The sequence below is a fragment of the Triticum urartu genome, chromosome 5, assembly GCF_003073215.2.
Source record: "Triticum urartu cultivar G1812 chromosome 5, Tu2.1, whole genome shotgun sequence".
Taxonomy (NCBI): domain Eukaryota; kingdom Viridiplantae; phylum Streptophyta; class Magnoliopsida; order Poales; family Poaceae; genus Triticum; species Triticum urartu.
In genome coordinates, this window is record NC_053026.1 from 551,940,891 (window position 1) to 551,962,821 (window position 21,931).

General features: G+C 46.6%; 3 protein-coding genes across 4 annotated transcripts; 2 read left to right on the forward strand and 1 right to left on the reverse strand.

The window, feature by feature from the left end:
• The first annotated feature begins 2,516 nt into the window (after positions 1–2,516).
• On the forward strand, positions 2,517–5,284 carry LOC125510619 (beta-glucosidase BoGH3B-like). The gene is made up of 6 exons (XM_048675849.1): positions 2,517–3,109; positions 3,220–3,365; positions 3,452–3,695; positions 3,824–3,928; positions 4,022–4,204; positions 4,341–5,284. The coding sequence occupies exons 1-6, from the start codon at positions 2,588–2,590 to the stop codon at positions 5,055–5,057; spliced, it is 1,917 nt and encodes a 638-aa protein (XP_048531806.1). The 5' UTR covers positions 2,517–2,587; the 3' UTR covers positions 5,058–5,284.
• Positions 5,285–9,078: 3,794 nt separating this feature from the next.
• LOC125510620 (serine/threonine-protein kinase TOUSLED) lies at positions 9,079–19,893 on the reverse strand. Of its 2 annotated transcripts, none has more exons than XM_048675850.1 (16): positions 19,234–19,893; positions 18,769–18,858; positions 18,441–18,647; positions 17,664–17,714; positions 16,989–17,096; positions 16,862–16,906; positions 16,516–16,628; positions 16,138–16,204; positions 15,552–15,621; positions 15,136–15,233; positions 14,880–15,059; positions 13,076–13,286; positions 12,046–12,310; positions 11,586–11,640; positions 10,210–10,371; positions 9,079–9,631 (listed from the first exon to the last, which is right to left on the reverse strand). In XM_048675850.1, the coding sequence occupies exons 1-16, from the start codon at positions 19,447–19,449 to the stop codon at positions 9,536–9,538; spliced, it is 2,034 nt and encodes a 677-aa protein (XP_048531807.1). In that variant the 5' UTR covers positions 19,450–19,893; the 3' UTR covers positions 9,079–9,535. The 2 variants fall into 2 exon arrangements, with proteins under 2 accessions (XP_048531807.1, XP_048531808.1); XM_048675851.1 differs by having other exon boundaries at positions 19,218–19,893.
• A 155-nt stretch (positions 19,894–20,048) lies between these two features.
• LOC125510621 (EEF1A lysine methyltransferase 1) lies at positions 20,049–21,897 on the forward strand. Its single transcript, XM_048675852.1, has 3 exons — positions 20,049–20,603; positions 20,706–20,787; positions 21,529–21,897. The coding sequence occupies exons 1-3, from the start codon at positions 20,106–20,108 to the stop codon at positions 21,690–21,692; spliced, it is 744 nt and encodes a 247-aa protein (XP_048531809.1). The 5' UTR covers positions 20,049–20,105; the 3' UTR covers positions 21,693–21,897.
• Positions 21,898–21,931: the final 34 nt, after the last annotated feature.

Consider the following 21,931-nt stretch of genomic DNA (forward strand, 5'->3'; position numbering starts at 1 on the left):
AGTAGCGAACGCGAATCGAACGAACATGATGAAAGTGACTAGATGAAATTCTCGTGTGTCCTCAAGAACGCTTAGCCTATTAACAGATCGTTCTGGCCTGTCCTTTGCAACAAAAAGGATTGGGCTACCTTGCTACACCTTAGTTACTATTGCTACTTGTCACTTGTTACAAATTATCTTGCTATCAAATTACTCGTTATTGATAATTTCAGTGCTTGCAGAAAATATCTTGCTAAAAACTGCTTGTCATTTCCTTCTGCTACTTGTTGGGTTCGACACTCTTACTTATCGAAAGGACTACGATTGATCCCCTATACTTATGGGTCATCAAAGACGAGGGAGGAGAGAGGCGCAAAGGAAACCAAATGCAGCAAACACCCATAAAGATAGAGAAAACAACATGAGCATAGCAGCAAAGAAACAACCCCACCTTGAACATCACCGACGTCAATACAAGGCACGAAAATCTAATGGGTCGTTGATCGCCACCGACGACAAAAAAGCACGAATGACGAGACCAAAAAAATCCCTCTCATTAACAAAAAGAGAATTGTGTGAGGGGCAAGCAAGGGAGAATAAGAAGAGCACCCCCCCACACACACACACACACACACCGCAACCAACCGACATACCACACCCCAAGCACCCACCCGCCAGTGCCTACCAACCCTAGACACACAGGGACTAAGCCACTCGTCTACAAGGAGAGCCCGGAGAATCCGGCTCCCAACAGTCCGCCCACACACATCAACAGTTGTCCACTCGAACACCCGGGCACACGTTGGCGAGAACACGTCTCAGACACGGCGGGAGAGGTCGACCAAACACACCTGCGCAGATTGTTGGGAGCATCCGAATTACTCAGAAGCGTCCGCACCGATTGAATGCGGGGCAAACAACCCGCACTCAGGGCCCGGCGAGAAAGGCCGACCAAACACATGAAGAGTGCCCGGCCGCACGCCCTTCCAGCATACGAGGCGGCACATGCGGGGCGAGAGCAACAAGGCATCCCGCCAGCCTATCGTAGCTAGAAATAAGCCCAGGCACGGGAAACCTAATAGCCAGGTAGGCAGAGAGCCCGGACATGTGTCTCTCGAACGCGCGAGGCAGCACGCATGGTGCGAGACCAATGCCCCGAGCCGTCCGGCACACGCACGCAACCGGGCAGGCTCCACGCACGAGGCTTGCTCTAACAAAGCGGCCCGACAGGACTCGGACGACGCTGACAGGTTGATCCGGGCTTACCCGGCAAGCGGGCACGACGTAAAGCCATGCGGAGAGGTGGCCTCGGTCGCACCTGCGGCCCACACGTCATGGACCCTCGAGGAAAACCGACCGGGTGTGAAGCGGCCGTGGAGATTGGACGGCGAGGAGCGCGCTCGGGTGGGGGCGCACAATGGAAGGAACAGAGGACACTCTCGTGCGCGGATGCCCTTTTTCAAGAAAATGGGTGGCTGGAGCATTTTTTAAGGGACGTGCTACGTGTTGACCGGCTGATATTTTTAAAAGATCAGTCGGCTCGCGAGCCGTCGGATTGCGGCATCAAGCGAGCCGAGCGTGTCTCCAGAACTGCAACACATGTCTTGTTGCAGAATTATTTCTGCAACATAGGTCTTGTTGCAGAATTTTGTTGCAACGGTTGTTTTATCACGAAAAAAACATTACAACTAGGTTTTGTTGCAATTTTTTGTGCAACTGAGGTCTTGTTGCAGAAAATTTTCGCAACAGAGGTTTTGTTGCAAAACTAGACCCGTCATAGACCATTGCAACACCACATATGTTTCTGAAATATAGCCTCTGTTCCGGAAGCGCGTTCGACAAAAAATGGCATGCAAGCCATCAATTGGACGAGTGTCATGCAGCGGAGGTGGCGGAGGTGGCGGACGCGGCCACTACGATTCGTCGGATGACGGTATGCTTTTCCCTTTTTTATTAACACGCCCTATACCAGTAAAAATTTACGAAAAAGGAATTGCTTGAGGTTGCTCTTTATTCACACCCGAGAATCAAAGAAAAGAAGAGAATATTTCAAAGGATGTGTTTAGGGCACATCTAGATGTGCTATAGTTATTGCACATCTAAGTGAGTGAATTAAGTATAAAGAGGAAAAGAAAAAAAAATCACACGAATCTCAACGTAAGATCAATGATATAGGACTTAGATGTGCAATACTTATGACACATCTAGATGTGCTTTAGCAAAACTGTATTTCAAAGGGGAAAAAAAGAGAAAAGGAAAATGTACATGGGTCACCCAAATCAGGGGTCGGTGCCACGCCCTTAATTTAGCTCGGGGTCTTGCTCGCTTGCTTGCTTGTGCGGCATGGGTTACCCAAAGTAGCGGCTGCCGGGTCCCGCAGGTGCAGAGATATGTTTGAAAATCTAATCTGACCCCACAGATACGCCGTTGTCAATAATTCATCCAACTTGATCCGAAAAATCACGCATCTCTCGAACGCGGAGAACGGCAGGCGACGCACGACGGCCATGGCTCCTCTCGCCGTCACCCGCCCCGCCCTTCTCTATAAATTGTTGCACCGCCCTCGGCTCCTCTCGCCGTCGAACGCGTCCTGCCTCCATCACACGCCATGGCAGACGGCGGCCACCCCGGCGCTGTGCTCGCCGCGCTCCTGCTCGTCTGGGCCGTGCTCGGCGCCGAGGCCGACCACGCGCTGTACAAGGACGCTGCGCAGCCCGTGGAGGCGCGCGTCGCCGACCTCCTGGGGCGGATGACGCTCGCGGAGAAGGTCGGGCAGATGACGCAGATCGAGCGGCTGGTCGCGACGCCGGAGGTGCTCAGGGACAACTTCATCGGCAGCCTGCTGAGCGGCGGCGGCAGCGTGCCGCGGAAGGGCGCGACGGCCAAGGAGTGGGCGGACATGGTGGACGGCTTCCAGAGGGCCTGCATGTCGACGCGGCTCGGCATCCCGATGATCTACGGCATCGACGCAGTGCACGGCAACAACAACGTCTACGGCGCCACCATCTTCCCCCACAACGTCGGCCTCGGCGCCACCCGGGACCCCGACCTGGTGAAGAGGATCGGCGAGGCCACCGCGCTCGAAGTCAGAGCCACCGGCATCCAGTACGCTTTCGCGCCGTGCATCGCGGTAAACTAAAATCTCCGAGCAACACTTCCTGAATTTCGGATCGCGTTTGCCGACACCATCACTCACTCTGTCACTCACCTGCTGGCTGCTGCTTCCCTTATGGTGAACAGGTGTGCAGAGATCCGAGGTGGGGGCGGTGCTACGAGAGCTACAGCGAGGACCGCCGGATCGTGCAGTCCATGACGGAGCTCATCCCGGGCCTGCAGGGCGACGTCCCCAAGAACTTCACCAGCGGCATGCCTTTCGTCGCCGGGAAGTAAGATCCAGCCCATCAACGCTTTGGAACTGCCACCATCACACTATGTAGAAAGAATTCAGTACAGATACTTCTGGGAACTGCAGGAACAAGGTGGTGGCCTGCGCAAAGCACTTCGTCGGCGACGGCGGCACGGTGAACGGCATCAACGAGGACAACACCGTCATCAACCGCGAGGGCCTCATGAACATCCACATGCCGGCCTACTTCGACGCTCTCGCCAAGGGCGTCTCCACCGTCATGATCTCCTACTCCAGCTGGAACGGGGTCAAGATGCACGCCAACCAAGATCTAGTCACCGGATACCTCAAAGACACGCTCAAATTCCAGGTAAAAAAGAGTGGAAAACAATTGCACTCGTGGTGTTCTTGTACGCTCAAATTCAGGTGTTCTTCATCAGTTGGACTCTTGTTTTTAGTCTTCAGATGTTCATTGCCTTTGTTGCATCTTGACTGCAGGGCTTCGTGATCTCAGATTGGATGGGCATTGACAAGCTCACCACCCCTTATGGGGCGGACTACCCCTACTCGGTCAAGGCTTCCATTCTTGCTGGCCTTGACATGGTGAGCAAAACTTTCTTCTCTGTGGAAGAAGATTGTGTCTCTCTGTGAATACAGTGCTGCTTGCTGAGATCGATGTTTTCCGTGATGTTGCAGATCATGGTGCCTAAGAACTACACGCAGTTCATCAGCATCCTGACTGGCTACGTCAACAGCGGAGTAGTCCCGATGAGCAGGATCGACGACGCCGTCACCCGGATCCTGCGCGTCAAGTTCGCCATGGGCCTGTTCGAGAACCCCTACGCCGATCCCACCATGGCTGAGCAGCTAGGCAAGCAGGTACTCTACTGACCGATGAAACTCTGATGCCGTATTCTGAAATTTGAGTTCAGTTATGATTTGCTACCGAATTCAAAAATGTTGCTTCACCTCCTGAATTCTGAATTTATGGTGTGCTGCTACTTGGTATATGCAGGAGCACAGAGATTTGGCGAGGGAGGCCGTGAGGAAGTCGCTGGTGCTCCTGAAGAATGGCAAGACGAGCGACGGGCCAATGCTGCCGTTGTCCAAGAAGGCGCCCAAGATCCTCGTCGCCGGCAGCCACGCCGACAACCTGGGCTACCAGTGCGGCGGCTGGACGATCGAGTGGCAGGGCGACTCCGGGCGCATCACCGTGGGCACCACCATCCTCGACGCCGTGAGGGCGGCCGTGGACCCGTCGACCACCGTGGTGTTCGCGGAGAACCCGGACGCGGAGTTCGTCAAGAAGGGCGGCTTCTCCTACGCCATCGTGGCGGTGGGCGAGCACCCGTACACGGAGACAGCGGGCGACAACCTGAACCTGACCATCCCGGAGCCCGGGCTGAGCACCGTGGAGGCGGTGTGCGGCGCGGTCCAGTGCGCGACGGTGCTCATCAGCGGGCGGCCCGTGGTGGCCCAGCCGCTGCTAGCCGCCTCGGACGCGCTGGTAGCGGCGTGGCTGCCCGGCTCGGAGGGGCAGGGCGTGACCGACGCGCTGTTCGGCGACTACGGGTTCACCGGGAGGCTGGCGCGGACGTGGTTCAAGTCGGTGGAGCAGCTGCCGATGAACGTCGGCGACGCGCACTACGACCCGCTCTTCCCGCTCGGCTTCGGCCTCACCACCGAGGGGGCCTCGCAAGGGGACGGGGTGGCGATACACAGCAGCATGTGATGGCGGTCAAGAAGCGCGCAGAGCGCACATGAACCGTGGACCTTGCTTCCTGCGCGCCATGGCTCTACCGTGGCACCGCGCGAGTTGCCATTCTTTATAGAACAAGTTACCGTGGTGGTAATATTCATCAGCACACCATGGTGGTACTTTTCACCAGACGGAGCGGTGTGGTAAATGTATCCTCACTATTATATGATGGTACTATAATATACACTGCTTGTGGCAAATGTATCCTCACTATTATGATGATACTAAAATATACAGAAGCTATGGTAAATGTATCCTCATTGCTAGTAGTAAGATGATACTAAAAATCATTGATAATTAGTTACTTACCATCCCCGCAAAAAAAAAATTGCCACCATGATAAAACTTAGGATCCTATATTGTTACAAGCGAAAATGCTAAATGGAGGACGAGCTCCATGGAGCCCTTTATTTTGAAAATTGAAAAAATCTCATTCTCAAGTTCCATAAAACCCTAGAAAGATCACACACATTCATACAGATGTAAAGTACATGTGTGTAAACTGAGAAGATGATATACATTATGGTCAGAGCTACAAAAAAGGGGGAAATCATGATTTTCAAATGATGAACAGTACATGCACTATTCTCTATGAAAATGCATGAATTTGTCTTTTTTGTGTAGCTCTCACCATAATGTATTCCATCATAAGACTTTACACACATGTAAAACACATCAATATGAACGTGTATGATTCAGAATTTCTTGACACTTAAAAATGTGTTTTCCAATTTTTTTTCAAAAAATAAGCTCCTTCTCCTCCCTCCCTCCCGACCCCCTTCCTTTCGATCCAATCTAGGGCTTCGGCCGCCGCGGCCCCTCTCCTGGTCGCCGCCGGAGCGACACGGGGCAAAGCTAGGCAGCGGATGATGGCGGCCGGGCGGGAGGGGGGGAGGGGGGGCGGGCTTCCTCCGCCATGGCTCCGGGACACAGTCGCGGTGGAGATCCGCACAGGTGTCCTGGTTCGACGTGTGCATCGCCCGGCGTCCGTGGCGCGGCGATATGGATTCTTCCGCCGTCGATGGCTCACCCAGGAAGGGCGGCGGTTCCGGGTGGTGACATCGTTGCGGCTCCGGTTGTGGGCGGTTTTCAGCGGCAGGGACGTCCCCATGGGGTGTGCTGGATGATGGTGGAGGAGGATCTGGTGGACCAGCTAGTGATGGGCGTGAGGTTGCCAATGAAAACTTGCTTTCGCCTCAGCCGGAACTTCCGACAGCGGCGTCCGTGGGCGTCGTTATCTCGTTGGAGGCGTTGTTGGGCGATTTGCACTCTTGTGTGCCTTGGGGGAAACTCTAGATTCGGGTTCCGGATCGGATTAAGGTGAGGTTACTGCGTCCTCACCCCCATGAGGGCATCATCTTTGGGTTTGTACATCGCCTGGAGGAAAATTGTTTGGCTTCGATGGCTGGGCGCAGGTTTTCGCATGCTTCTCGTGCGGTGACCAAGGTGGAGGGGTATGCCATCTACAGTACCGACATCGGCGAGTCTTGGCGGCAAGGTGCAGCAGGGTATCGGTGTTGGATATCGTTTGATGGGCGTGCGCACGAGGGTGATCAGTGATGTTGACTGACGTTGTGGTGGCGTCGACAGTAGAAGGGTCTGGCAAGGTCAATGCATTGATTACTCTTGAATATGGGGTGGCGGAAGATGGCAACGACAGTTTCTATAACATGCGCATGTGGTGCACCCTGAGGGTCTGCTAGACCGGTTGGTGCTCCCTTCTAGCCGACGGACGGCTTGGTGAGGCCACCAGATTGCATGGTGTGCGTTGACGTGAGGTCAAGACACATCATCAACCTTGTAAGTAGGGCGACAATTTTCACCAGGAAGATGGCTTTGATTGATTCCTGTATTTATTTTGTAAGATCTTGTTAAAGAATGCAATAAAGATGGTTGTGTGCATCACTCGATGCAAAGATAGGGTTATTCTTCTTTAAGAAAAATAGAACTTGTCTCCAAAAGCTGCTATTGAGTGCTAGTAAGCACAGTACTACTACAATGGTAACTATTATCAGATCGTCAAGTGCAAATGCGAGTGTCATGGTACTAATGCTAAGAGCAGCTTGTTCATATTTGGTTGTCCAAATTTTTATACAGACAGTGGTCTGAGAAGATTCATTGCCAATATCTCATTCACCTCTATATTCTCTTTGATATTTTAATAATATGCTATAATCACCACTTCAACTTCATTTTGGAAATGCTCGTGAGCTCTTTATCATCCCCGTTCAACACAAACATTTTATACAATAAATTAAATAAGACGCCGGGCCGACATGTATGTCCCTCCGTAAAGAAACATAAGAGCTCGTAGCAGCTAGCAATCCAGATAAATGGAGGGAATTTGGGTGGCCTCCGTTGGAGAGGTTATTTTATCCTTACATTGTTCGACCTGTTTGCTCGGACATATAGGAACGGTTTCAATGGTTCATTTGAAGATTCTCTAACAACGGCTGGGCACCGCCCTCTTCGCCTCCAGCGGCGACCGGTCAAACTCAACGGCGCACTCGATTTCCCTCATGTCCCACAATCCTCCTCACTGCACCCATATGACCCATCAACTTTATACACAGTGGTATTTTTATTTAGAGAAAATGAAGCTTCTACAATGGATTGGCAAGATTATCAATGAATCTATGAGATTCTTCTTTGAGAATCCCTTCTTCTTTTTAATTGTGATCTGGCCCATATATAAGCATACTGAACGCAGTCATCATGTATCTCTGGCTATAGACGGTGGCGACAATCCTCCGTCCTAGGTCCTCCTCGCCCCTCACCTCAACGACCTTGCTCCCACCTTGCCAGCTCACATGCCTCTTCCTCTTTCCCTCCCCGATAGCGCGGATCAATGCCCCTTGCTCCCCCTCCTTGTCTCTGCGCACAGAGTAATGTGGCGTCATCTTAGTGCTCCACCTGCTCCAAATGGTGGCGGCAGGAAAGGGAATTGGCGTTTGGACGGTGTGGACACATCGTCTAGATTTCAATGATGTCAGCGCTGATTTATCTATTTGTTTTCAGATTGCTTACCAAATGGGCCATGTGATTTGAACAACTGAAGGTGCACAAAGCGCCAAATTCATTCAGCTCAATAGCAACATACAACATGTATTACAAAACATGTTTTTTCAGAGGATCATATATATGAGCCGCTAGAGATGCTCTAACAGTATGGTAATGATATCGCCATCATGGTGGTAACTTCAGTTATAAGACAAGGTTTAGCAGGGTTCATGCTAGTGTTTTCATGCAATTAGTTATTACACATGTACACACACACTGAAGACTCCACTATGAATACAGCTAAAACAAAACACATCAATTGATTTCTTAAACCAACCTACATACAGTATATTAAGTGATATTCTAGTAACATTTCAAACAGAAATAACTCAAACTTGTCTATATAGGATGCAGTTTAAGCTCATCACAAAACTAAATTATGGGACGGAGGGAGTAAATGTGAAGATATATCGTAAAATACATCACACTTTAAGAGTTGAAACATTTAATTTTGAACTAAAGAAAACTCGGTTTTGCGCATATATAAAATACCCTCTACATGCATTCCAGCCGCAATATTCCTCATGCCCTAGGATTTTTTTTCGATAATCATGCCCCATGATTAAATTGACATTACACATCAGGGCCACTATAAAACAATTTGACCACATAAATCTCTTCTAAAATATTTTGTTAATAGTTGCAAAATCGAAACCATATAAAGGTGAAATACATACATAATAACACTATTGTATATCAAATAAGCCACTCTTATTTAGTTACTTCCTCCATCCATGTTTATCAAGTTCCTCATATTTTTGGTCAAACTTTGATCTATATGACTAATGAAGTATAAGGTATATGCTATGAAAATTATACTGTTGAATTTGTATTAAAAAAGGGTTTCCACTTGTTACACATAATTTATATTTCATTAGTTAAATTAATGGGTGGACTTCGACCCGAAATAAAAAGAGGCCCAGTAAACCCGAACTGAGGAAGTAGTTGTTGATCAAAGCTTGAACTAACCACACCCAATTTAGACAACTGAGATAGAACGTACATATCCGGGCGGACATAGTGCATCACAAAGGTTTTTGTGAACATCGACGGTTCCTATCTCTGATGAATGCGTGTTTGGCAGAGCCCAGTCCCTCTAGTGGACCGTACGAATAAATACAGCCTTTAAAGGAACCATCAGCAGGGTCTCTAGCAAAAACAAACATCACATTACACAAGGAGGGGCGGCACAAGAGCATCAAGAGAAGTGCATGCCCCTCAAAACCGATGCCCTACTTCCTCTAAACTGAAAAGAGCAGACATTGGATCATCGCAGTTTACGAGACCAACCCGAAATTTACAATATGTACAGTTACACCATTTGGGAGTGGCTGCCCAACCTCCAAAAAATCCTTTGTCTTGTAGTGTAGCCATGCGTAGACGTGTAGTGTCTACCTCTTTGCATAAGAGAGATAAGGATCTTGAGCTATTGATAGTACGTCTGGCCTCTCCGATTGATTGTATGTCAAGCAACGGCGTATCAGTTCCTGCATAAGTTGGAAGTAAAAATCACAAATTGACTTACAAGTCACAATAGATGGGAGCAATGATGCTTCGCATTAATACAAGAAGTTTGATGTGTGGTTATTTGTATTGCAAGATCAAAATATTTCCAAACTAGCAACATTCCCTCAGTCAGTTTTTACGCAATTCATGGCAGTCTACAGAACAAACTTGAAACCAAACTCGTGGTCTCCCGTCACATGTACATAATCTAGCAAGGGAATCACTGGAAGGGAATTCCACCTTGCGCGCATACTTGAAACCAAACTCGTGGTCTCATGTCACATGTACATAATCTAGCAAGGGAATCACTAGAAGGGAAACCACTGCTACAAGTGATGGCTCAGAAGGTAAAATATGCCATATGAACAAACAGGAAGCGTACCTTTGCCTCGTTTGATACAGTTGGCTTTGAAGGGAACATGTGACATGAAACCACTGCTACAGTTGGTCTCATGTCACATGTACATAATCTAGCAAGGGAATCACTAGAAGGGAAACCACTGCTACAAGTGATGGCTCAGAAGGTAAAATATGCCATATGAACAAACAGGAAGCATACCTTTGCCTCGTTTGATACAGTTGGCTTTGAAGGGAATTCCACCTTGCGTGCATTGATAATTGTATCTTCTCGAAGTATTCTCTCTTGGGTCTGGTCATGGCCAAAAGGACGCCTCCCATATAGCATCTGATAAAACATTACACCAGCTGACCAAACATCCACCTGCATAAATGCAACAACAAAAAGTTTACACACCAATCAGAATGAAGCTACAGTTACCATAACTGGGTATTTAAACCAGAAGTTTTGGGAGGCTCGTAAGTAAGTTCAAAACTTGAAGAAAGAGGGTTAACTAGGGATCATGTCCCCAATTTTCTCCAAAAAAGCATATCTGCCCGACCACTTCCCCCTCTCAGTGTCACCCTTCACTTCGCACTGCAGACCTACTGTTGCATCCTCCCACGGACCACCCATGGATGGGCACCTCAACCCCAGCCTCAGCAGCAACCCCCAGCTAACTCTATCACTGACAATCGGCACATCAATCCACTGCTTCACCCCCCCCCCCCCCTCCGCCAGCAGACCAGCATCTTCATCACATCGGCCGGGGATCCCCTGACGATTCCATGTCACTGAGTCGAGTTCGAGCCCAGGGCCCTATGTCGACATGGCACCCATCATGGCGACAAATAGGAGTTGAGGGAAAATAAGAATAGATGATACTGATACGGCAAAAAATTATACCCCCGGCATCAAATTCCAACCTTATGTGACAATTGGATCAACAGGAATCCCTGAGCCAGCCCATTAGGTCCAACAGCCTGGCCTATATGACCCAACAGAAACCCTAGCAGCTCTAAATCATCACTCACAGCCACTCTCTCCCACCCAGCTCCCTTGTACGGTGCCGCCAGCTCAATCTCTCCCCTTGTATGTTCCTACAATGTCACCCCTATCAGCCTTATCTTTCCCAAAAACCAACCCCACCCCTACCGCCGGTCCAGCAGCCGCGTGGAGATTCAGCAGCCCCCTAATCAGTGAGCTTCGGCAAGCTCCAGCAGCAGCCCCACTCTGCATCTCCTCTGTCTGCGAGCAAATCGGCCACGCCAGCAGCGCCCTCTCTCTAGTGGACTCTTGCTCACTCCAGATCCAAACTTTTCACCCATTCTTGTGCCAAAACTCAAGATGCAAACACTTGCATCAGGAAGAACGTTCTAAAATATTTAGCAGGTGAACATGCATCCCTGGCAGCTGAGGGCATATTTAAAACAAATATATCCCTGGTGGCTGAGGGCACATTTAAAGCAAATATAGAAGACCACCGAATTCTGCCAGCTCAGAGAATATCTTTTATAGACTACCACCAGATTAACACAATAGGATGAACCAACTATTGTTTACATTAGAAGGTAAAACATGCTGGCAAATATCAGTACCTTAGATGAAATAAATGGTGTTCTGCTGAGATCAAAGCATTCTGGTGGCAGATACCTGGAGAAGGAAAAAAATAAAACAGAAAGGAAGAAAGAATTTTTAAAACAGAAATATCTGTCATTAAGAAATAACATTGGTGCAGCAGACACAATAAAATGAACAAGAATTAAATATATAATCCAACCTGCTTACATAGCGATAACACAAGAACAGTTGCACTGCATGCAACAAATAGTACTCCCTCCGCTCCATATTACTTATCGCTCAAACGGATGTATCTAGACGTACTAGATACATCTGTTTGAGGGACAAGTAATATGGATCGGAAGGAGTATTTATTTTGAAGGTTATACAATTGTACACATGTACAGAAAATCAATGGCGGCAACTAAAACATTCCATAGAAACATGATCTGGACTCGTAAAAATCAAATTTGAAAGTGAATGCACTCGGTCGCTCACCAATAGGTTCCAGCTCCCTGCGAAGTGAGTTCCATTCCCTGAGACCCAACGTCATCCTCCACTATCTTGCTGAGGCCAAAGTCTGTGACTTTTGTAACACCAACTTCGTCGAAGAGAACGTTGCCTGGTTTGAGGTCATAGTGGATGATCTTTTGAGCCTTTTTGTTAAGATAAACAAGGCCCTGAAACACTTGAACAATTATGATCCTTGCTTCCTTTTCTGGAAGAATTGGCGTTGCTTTAAGGACTGCATCGAGATCCTTGCCTAGGTAAAAGATGAGCAAGGAGATAACATTATTAGATGCCACAACCTCCTAATATGAGAGTTTTAGATTTCAGTTGTAAAATCATTATGAATAACTACTTATGTAAAACTAGAATGGACTGTGCGCCTACCGAGAAGAGAACAGCAGAAATGAAGAAACTTTGATCTACTATATGAGACATGATCTATCAGTCCATAGATCATTAGAATTGCTAATAATCTAGCTTAAATTCCATGGCATCATCATAGGCCATAGCATTATGTATGCTTCATACATAGTGATCAAATATGGCAGTTGTTTTCCATACCTCTTAAGCTCATAATATGGTATGGGTGATCCATATGTTACAAGATTATAAATGGCAATGTGGACTGTAACTGTAAGAAACCATGGTTTAGATGTCCCTTTTAGTTCCCAAATTTAAACATTTATATCACTGTCAACTCCAGGACACCTACAGGCGACTATGACTAAATAGTAAAAACTGGAATAAGTTTAATGAAGTAAGAGTTCATCATAGATAGATGTATCTGGGTTACACCATGCATGACTGGCACAAAACCTAACTACTCCCTCCGATCAATGTGGACTGTAACTGTAAGAAACCATGGATTGGAGGGAGTAGCATTTTCCGTATTACAAAACTGAAGGAAACATGAGGCACTGGGCATCATCAGAGTGACGTAAGACTCCAAGCAAAACAAAAATGACAGAACCAAATTTACACAGTCAAAATGTTGAAGAAATTTAAGAAATCATTATACCGCTGCAATATTCTAGGACAGTGCAGAATGTGTTGTGATCAATCTCGAATATGTCCCATAGCCTGACAATGTTTGTATGCACCAGAGTCTTATGGATATTATATTCACGAATCGCATGCCGTATGTAGCTTTGCTTTTTCTCCTCACTCCACTGAGCATTCAAACCATGAAGTTTACAGGCCACGTACTTGTATTCCACCAAGTCAAAAGCCTGCACAGAGGAACAGTTGCATGTTACTACTAACCAAACTCAAATTTCTACAGAACAGATGTGAATGCTATATCAAAACACATTGAAATGACGTCACAAAAGGAAGGCCAAAAAAACTAGGTAATATTCTGGCAACAAAATTAATACAACATTGAAGCTGGTACAAGATGGTATACCCTGCATTTATTTTGTAACACCTTACATTTTTCAACAGAAAAGGAACATAAGAGCCTGTGAAAAGTTTAGGAAACTTGAGAGGAATCGTGTCCTACAGGTTTTTTCAATGTAGCTGCGTTTGGAGCACACGAATCACTGATTTCCAATCCTTTGTAAAGTTTTCTAGGCCTGTACTTTTGAAGAAAACCAAGAATCCACTCCCAGCTCTTTTTTTCTGCGTTGGCCCGAGGCAGAGCACCTCAACCATACACGTCGGGACCAACATCAAGTTCAGAATGAGATGGATCTGTGCATACTGGGACCCATTAACCTAAACTCTCAACCAGCATGTTGGTTTTTTTCCATAGAAAAAATCATCAGGTGGCACCAACTTATCTAGATCCCCTGTACTCCATTTTCCTGCATTCCGTACACCTACGCCGTTGTTCCTACATGGTCTATGTATTCATGTGTTTGATACCCTGTTGCCTCATTTCCTCCCAATCCTTTGGTTTTCCTCCCTTAGATCCGAACAGGGCCTAAGTTGCCACAGGCAAGGATCAGAAAACGAAGGTTATAGTTGTGGTAAGGTACAAAGCACCTTTGCAAGGCTTGGACGGTATCGTGGTAGGATTTCAGTAGAGTAAATTGCTCAGTAGGAGGTCAATGGATAGGGAGGAGAGAGAAAAGAGTGTAGGGATTAGAGAAAGATCTCATTGTTGGCATGCTTTTATAGCATTGCCTGATACACAGACTGGGTCAACTAACAACTTCCTAAAAAGAATCAGACTCATCTTAACTCACCTAATTCTTCCCTTTCCTAATTGAATTAACCTACCTAATTTATTCCTTCCCTAACCAACTACAGACTAGGACCTGATAAGCAGCTGGAAATTAAATCCAGTTCTCAGCCACTTGCACTGGCTGCTGCCACATTGCACCTGGTGTACTGATTTTCCCATGTAACATAAGCCAAAGGACATTTAAATGCCAGATGTGTTGCTCCAATTGTTTCCATACAGATTCTCTCACCTACTCCCTCCGTTCACTATTAAAAGATGTTCTAACTTTTTTCTGATTCGGATGTATACAGAAGCATTTTAGTGTGTTTGTTCATTCATTTCAGGTTGTATGTAGTTTATATTAAAATATCCAAAACATCTTATATGTGTGAACAGAGGGAGTACTATTTAAATACTAGGTTTTCATACTTATTTCTTATCCTTTTAAGCCCATTTTGGATAGGCCAGGATCCCAGCCTCCCTGCCCACCCAAAATGAAGCTCTTGATAAGAGCATATATATAGACAAATCTAAACTAATGATGGTAAAGTTGAGCGCTTCTTTTACCTTATTAACGCAAAATGCATTTGTATTGCAAGATGCATTATTGATAAACAATGGTTTTTTAAAATATATAACTGAAGAAAGAATATACCTTGTACACCTCACTAAACCCTCCCTTTCCAAGAAGATTTAACAGAGCATATCGATGGTGAAGAATTTGGAAGTTATTAAAGCGGGATCCATCCTCATCTCTGAGACGCTTCATTTCACGTATAAGCCTACCCTTTTCTAATTCATATCGATCTCTTTCTCGCAGATACTGTTCTTCCTCCTGCAATTCAATTGTGGAAAGTAGGTTAAGACGGGAAGAGGGTGTATTTAATAACCAAGTAAAGGAAACCACTTACCCGCTTGATACTTGTTAACCGAGATTTACATATCTCGTCCTGTAAGAGGAAATCTTCCTCGGACATGCTAGTTTCAGCATCACTTCCATCACCCTTATCTACAATAGTAGAACATCAAGCGGTGAGTGTAGAAGAGTGGCAACATTAGTATCATGTGTGTTTGTTTATGTCTTGCTTATGTGAAAGAGCTTTCCCTCATATAAAATATTCCCTCTGTCCCAAAATAAGCGTCTCAACTCTAGTACAACTTTATACTAAAGTTAGTACAAAGTTGACACTTATTCTGGGACGGAGGGAGTAATGAACTTAAGTTATATACCCATACATCAAATCTTATTCAGTGTACAAGATAGTTCAATCAGCAACTTATAAAGAATTTGAGATAGCACAAATTTTTTTTAAAGAGTAGCTCTTACCAGATGATTGTCGTTTCTTTAGAGATTTACGATGTCTTTCAACAGCCTCTTTAGTTTCCAGCAATGATTTCTACATAAAGGTCCAACATACATGAGCAATTCGACAAAGTGACGGTATGTTAATGTGAATGTCAAGAATTGGAATTATATAGATGAGAGGCAAAACATGTAAAAGACCAGAGCTGCAAGTTACACAATGTGCCTTAATAGACAAAGCTTATGAAATGTAGGAACAACAAAGTTTCCCTTTTGAACATGATGCTCAACTAAACAAGATCAAGATGTCCTATAAGATGCTAGGATGGTAATGACTTAAGAGCATCAGGTAAAAAGCCAAGATCTGGGTGACCTGCAAATATGTCATCAAAATCGCAAACAAGACAAATGAAATAGAAGTTGTCTAATAAGAGCATCAGGTATGCCTTCTGAAGTAAAGCTGTTAATGGTTGGGTATCAACAACTTGACAGGTCACCCAGATCACAGTTCCACAGTAAGTTTTAACATTATGATCGGCTTTTACAATGGAATATACTATGCCTAATAGTCTATTGAAATAAACAGATCTATGGAGCAGCAGAAACTCACAAGATGCGCATTAAGGTCCTTTATTGCCTGACCATCCTCCCATGTTTCAGATATGACAGTCCCAGCTCTGAGTTATGTGACAGAGAACAGTCAAAGAAAAGGTTGCAATAAATGGTCCATACCCAAAACAGGAAATAGAAGAGAAAAAAAACATCCAAACTGCAGAGAAGTTGCCAATACTAGAAGGCATACTGGATATATGAAGTAACTGACAGGTCATGCCACTAGGCCTATTTCTGGAAGACAATATCACAGCATACATGCCAGTATAACAACGACCCATATACAAAGTATTATTCTTCAGGTAATAGGAAATCTAGACATATCCTTCCTCTATTCCCCATTAAGTGTTTGAAACTCAGATCATTGAGAGATTACCTCATAACACCAATGTTCCCAAGTCTGAAAGATTCCTGCTTTAACTTCATCCGTGCTTCTTGCCTTTCTGCTTTTGATACTGCTATGAGCAGATCAGATAGGACCTTCATTTGCTGTATCCATGAGAACAGACACGTAAGCATATATGCTACATAATTATAATAACGGCTATTATTTCAGGATCTCGGCAGATACAAGAAGCAAGTTGTTTCCTTCATTTATCAATAATGATAGGCTTAAGTAGTAAGTTCCAAACCTTCAGAACAAAAATGGTCCAATGTATAAATAACAATGAAGGGTAGCTAAAACATATGGTTGGTAATAAATAATGGTTTCTAAGTGACACCTTTGATTTCTTTTGTTGATCTTGATCCTTGAAATCCTTCAATTCCTGGAAGAATGATGCAAAGGCAACAAGTCAGTGACCTAGGGAAGTCAGGATCAAAGAAAGCTTGCAGTGAGTATACCCTTACCTTAGCTAACCTATCACTAAGTTGGTGATACTCCGTTGCTTCTTGACGCGATTTGTTAAGCTCCTCCTCCAAAAATGCAACTTTACCACGTAACAGTGATAATTCTTCCTATTCAATTGGGAGTGCTTAAGATTGTAAATTTGAGAAGGAAAGAAAGTATCCAAGAACATGTTTGTATGGTACACTATACTTCATATCTCAGATTGACTGATACCCTATGAGATATGGCTTGTCCAGTACAGCATTCACCAAAGCTGTTCATGCTTTCACAACGATATCTTAACCACATCATATTACTTTATGTAGTTAAGTTGCCTAGGTGCTAGACTCGAACAGAAGTACTGAACCAAACATAAACACTTTTCCTTGAAGGAAAGGGCCTGGATGCATATATCAAAGCCATCAGAAATATTGCTTATTTAGTTATGATGCCTAGATTCTAGACTCAAATGGAAGTATTGAACTAACAGAGACACTTTTTCTTGAAGAAAAGGTCGTGGGTGCATGTACAAACACCCTCAGAAGTATTTTCAAGTGTATGTACAAGCTAAGCCCACAAACACATTTGGAAGCAGGCAGGAAATGGTATGTAAGGAAAATAAAAGGATGCATTAGCATTAGCAGACCAAGATGGTGCACATCTCATTAAAAATGGTGCAAATAAATAAGTCTTACGTGTAAAGCAGTCCTGTCATCATTCCCAGGTAGAACACTTGTTCGGGAATCCTGTATATGGAGTAAATGGCATGTAAGCTGATAATTTAGCAGATAAGGAAATAGCGTACTGGTATTGTATATACATGTGTATGAGATTACAACAAATGAAGCCCTCAAATGCATCGATATCGACCAAGCCTTGTATCACTTGATCATGGAATGTACAATCCTTTAGGAGATTATCATGCAGCCAAGGATTGCAGCCATTTAATCAATTTTGTTCCAGTCTACAAGATTACCAGATCCCTGTGATGAAGTGATGCCCTAATTCATAGTCAAACAAAAAAGTGATGCCCTGTGGAATTTTAATATGTTATTGAACGTGAACCTTATTTGTCAATATAAGTTGTCTCAGTTAGTAAAACTCAATTCCTTGAAGTGCTTATTGTGCGATGTGCCCTTATTTCAGCAATCGGCACCCCAACTGAGCAAAAATCTAATGGCTCTATTTCAACATTCTCCAATTGATAGAATTTATCTGTATCGAAGAAGCTAGTTGCTCTTTATCATTGATACATCTAATAATTTGATCAATACCAAACTAAGCTGTAGCAATTTGTACACTATTAATTATTTCTTGCACCGATCAATGGCCTTAAAAAAGTTCTTCAAGAAGAGCGCAGGAAATGATGTGATCATTCAAGTGCAAGATAGTACATTACCCACCACTGCCCATTGATAGGTTAAAAGCTAGAAGATAGATCAAGATCTTGAGAATAAAATTGCACAGCATACCATGTTGGTTAATTTGTCATGTTGACCATTTGAGACAGTTACTGAAGAAGCCGAAGTATGGCGCGTTTGATCAACCGTCTTTGAGCCACGCCCTCGTCCTGTTCCACCACGTCCCCTTCCACGGCCCTGCCTTTTTCTGCTTGGGTTTTCCGAAGGGAGTCGTGTGTCCATGACATCTAATACTTTTGCTGCCGCATTAGCTGATCCCTGGAATTCACAAGCATGAAAGAATGCACCAGACAGAATTATGCTACAGGGAATGGAAAGCAAGTGGAAAATAGAATTGTCTTGTGTTTAATTCTAGTCAATTAATGTCAGAAGATCACACCTCAAAATTTCCAAGAGCTAGGCCATGGTCATCATCCGGGGATCTCGGACGCTTCAGTGTGTTCTTCTGTATCAAGAACTCCTCGCCATTCTGGTCAGCAAATACAGCAAACATTAGTCTAGGTTAGATGAAATGAAATTAAGAATGGGAATAGTAGTAACCTGTAATTAGCTAGAATACAGGTTTACCGAAAGAGACATTACAAATAGTTCTAACCAGCATGACTGTAGCAACATAGGTAGTATACAGGCAAGAAATGTTTAGGGCATGATTGTATCAACATAGGTAACAAAGGTATTAGGTAACCAGCATGATTGTAGCAACATAGGTAACATAGGTAATATACCGAAAGAGACATTACAAATAGTTCTAACAAGGTAATCGAAGGTAGGTAAACATTGTGTAATACTTGAGCAGTAAATAGGGGGGAGAAAGAACAGAGGGAGTACGAGGTTTAGGGCTGACATCATCATCCGAAGAGGAGGAGGACTCGGGCAGCTCCTCCTGGTCCATGAAGGTGGGGGCCGAGGCGGGGGCGACCACCGGGTGGTGCGGCGGCGACGGGGGCGGCACCGAGACGGCCTTGCCGGCCATGCGCGCCTCGAGCTTGGCGAGCTTGGACGAGGACGGGTTGGAATTCGACGAGAGGTGCTGCACTATGTCCTCCCCCGCGGCCGACATTGCCGCCGCCTGCTCCCAGACCAAACCGGATCGGGCCGAGCCGCGCCCCCCGAAGCTTCCACGAGAAGCAACCGCCGCCGCACGCACGCGCCGGTCAGCGGCCTCCTCACCGCGGCTCGCGCACGGAGCGGGGGCGGCCAAGGCGAGCTCGCGGGTCGATCTGCCGTGGCCGCGCGCGGGACGGGAGCCGGCGCGCGCGAATGCTACCTCGGGAAGCGAGCGGACGACGCAGAGCGGCAGCAACCGCCGCCCTTCTCCCTCGACCCGGCAGCTCGCTGGCCGCCGCGGCGCGCGCTGAGGACGGCGCCGCCGGGGGGAGGACGGGAGATGCGGAGGCGATTGGGGTTTCGCAGCTCGCCCGACCGGAAACGGAGGCGCAGGCAGGCGCACCACCTCCCCCTCGCTTCCCTCACAGCCCCCCCCCCCTGCGATTCCATTGCCACTCTCTGCTTTTATTTTCCCTGCTCCCGCTCCACTGGGCCCCGACGTCTCGGCCCGTGTCCACCGAGGCCCAGAAGCCTCGGCCCGCCTCCACTGAGGCCCAGAAACCGGCCCTTGGGCTCTTCGTGTGAGAGACGACTGTTTGCGCGGTGAGACCGTGAGTTTTCCCTGGTGCGCCGCCTCTTGCCCAGCTCGGCGAGAGAGCGGAGAGAACAATGGCGAGCGGCGCGGAGGAGGAGGGGAGAGAGAGGCGGGAGGCCGGGGAGGAGGAGGAGGAATACGACGAGGAGCGGCCGCAGCTGAGCGCGGCGGCGGCGGGGGCGCTGCGGGAGTTCCTGGAGGAGCAGCGACGGCAGGAGCGGGACGAAGGGGAAAAGGGGGGAGGAGAAGGGGTGGAGCTGGTGGCGGAGGACTGGCGGCTGAGCCAGTTCTGGTACGACGAGGGCACGGCGCGGGGGCTGGCCGAGGAGGTCGCCCGCCTCGCCTCCGGCCTGCCTGCCGGCGGCGCCGCCGTGGCCTGCGTCGCGTGCCCCACGCTCTACGCCTACCTCAGGAAGAGCAGCCCGGATGTGCCCGCGCGGCTGCTCGAGTACGACGAGCGGTTCGGGCAGTACGGCGACGACTTCGCCTTCTACGACTACAACCAGCCGGAGGCGCTGCCGCCCGCCATGAAGCACGCCTTCCAGATCGTCGTCGCAGACCCTCCTTACCTGGTATGGTCTCCAAGCTCCTTTGATTTGCTTAGCTCTGGAGTAGAATGTTACAGATTTGACTAAATTGTGGAGATGAATTGTGGTGATTCGTTGCTGGTGCAGAGTCAGGAGTGCTTGGAGAAGGTTGCCAAGACGGTCTCCTTCCTCGCACGGCCTCAAGGCTCATTCCTGCTGTTACTCACAGGTAACTCAATTCAAGTAAACCGAACCCTTGGATCAGCGTTGTCTTGGATCTAACTAGAACCCGATGCATCCCTTCTTGTTTGATAATTCATGGCATTGTAAAAGGGGTGCCGACTGTGTGTGCTTGCTGGTTGGATTTTGTTTTGCAATCAAGGGAAAACAGTATGATTTAGGGTATCCCCTATTACTATCAACAATCCATGCTAGTGCCTTAGGTGTTCGTAGGTTGGGTGTGTGGTTGGCGACAAACCAAATCCACTTTGCTTTGTAACAGAACCTATGTGAAACTCCTCTTTGTTAATGCAATGACACGCAAAGCTTTCGTGTATTCGTGGGGGAAAAAGCTTGAACAGTCGGTATTACATCTCGGTAGATCGAGTGTAGTTGCAACTTGCAAGTACTGTGGCATTTAGCACAACTTCAGCAGTTTATTTGCATCTTCCGAAACCATACATGATGTGCCTCTTCTTGTATGTGAATGGTCTCTCTTAAAAATTGTATGCAATTGTAATACTTATGTGTGATTAGCATCAGAATGTGCAATCCTCACTAGTTTACAATTTAAGAACCCGTGATGCCTCGTAAGCGTGATTGTAACTTTGCTGAGAACATAACTAGTGTTTTTTTTGTGAGATATCAATATGTACCGAAATCTGTCTTTCCGAATAATTTGTTTGTCACCCGCAAAAATAGAATAATTTGTTTGTTCTCTAATGCATATGATTTAAACTTCTTCTGCCAGGCGAAGTTCAGAAGGACCGCGCGCTGGAGCTCTTAAACGTGCGCCCCTGCGGTTTCAAGCCTCAGCACTCGAACAAACTGGGGAATGTGTTCCGGCTGTTCACGAATTATGACCCGGTAGACAGACTTGGTGGCTGGGATCAGAGCGATGGCGCCCCCATTTAGCCTTCTGATGAGGTTGCCCATGGTGCTTGTGGAAATGTGACAGCGATTGTTCATCCTATGGATGCTCTCGTATGATGCATCTTTCAGTCTGGTAAACACGAATTTAGCACGTAATGTTTTTTGTTTGATACATCTGTGTCAGTTACTCTCATGTATTAGGCGAACCAGATTCTTCGCAAATGTAACCTACCTGTGTTTGATCCCCCATGGCCTTGAAGGGGCACTAGGGTTCGTCACAA

Coding starts and splice junctions, on each gene's coding strand:
- LOC125510619 (XM_048675849.1), top strand. CDS start 2,588: ATGGCAGACGGCGGCCACCCCGGCGCTGTGCTCGCCGCGCTCCTGCTC. Junction 3,929..4,021: donor TTCTTGCTGGCCTTGACATG/GTGAGCAAAACT, acceptor GTGATGTTGCAG/ATCATGGTGCCTAAGAACTA. Junction 4,205..4,340: donor CTGAGCAGCTAGGCAAGCAG/GTACTCTACTGA, acceptor TGGTATATGCAG/GAGCACAGAGATTTGGCGAG.
- LOC125510621 (XM_048675852.1), top strand. CDS start 20,106: ATGGCGAGCGGCGCGGAGGAGGAGGGGAGAGAGAGGCGGGAGGCCGGG. Junction 20,604..20,705: donor TCGCAGACCCTCCTTACCTG/GTATGGTCTCCA, acceptor TTGCTGGTGCAG/AGTCAGGAGTGCTTGGAGAA. Junction 20,788..21,528: donor ATTCCTGCTGTTACTCACAG/GTAACTCAATTC, acceptor TTCTTCTGCCAG/GCGAAGTTCAGAAGGACCGC.
- LOC125510620 (XM_048675850.1), bottom strand. CDS start 19,449: ATGTCGGCCGCGGGGGAGGACATAGTGCAGCACCTCTCGTCGAATTCC. Junction 16,907..16,988: donor TTAGTGATAGGTTAGCTAAG/GTAAGGGTATAC, acceptor TCATTCTTCCAG/GAATTGAAGGATTTCAAGGA. Junction 10,372..11,585: donor CACCATTTATTTCATCTAAG/GTACTGATATTT, acceptor GCATTTATGCAG/GTGGATGTTTGGTCAGCTGG.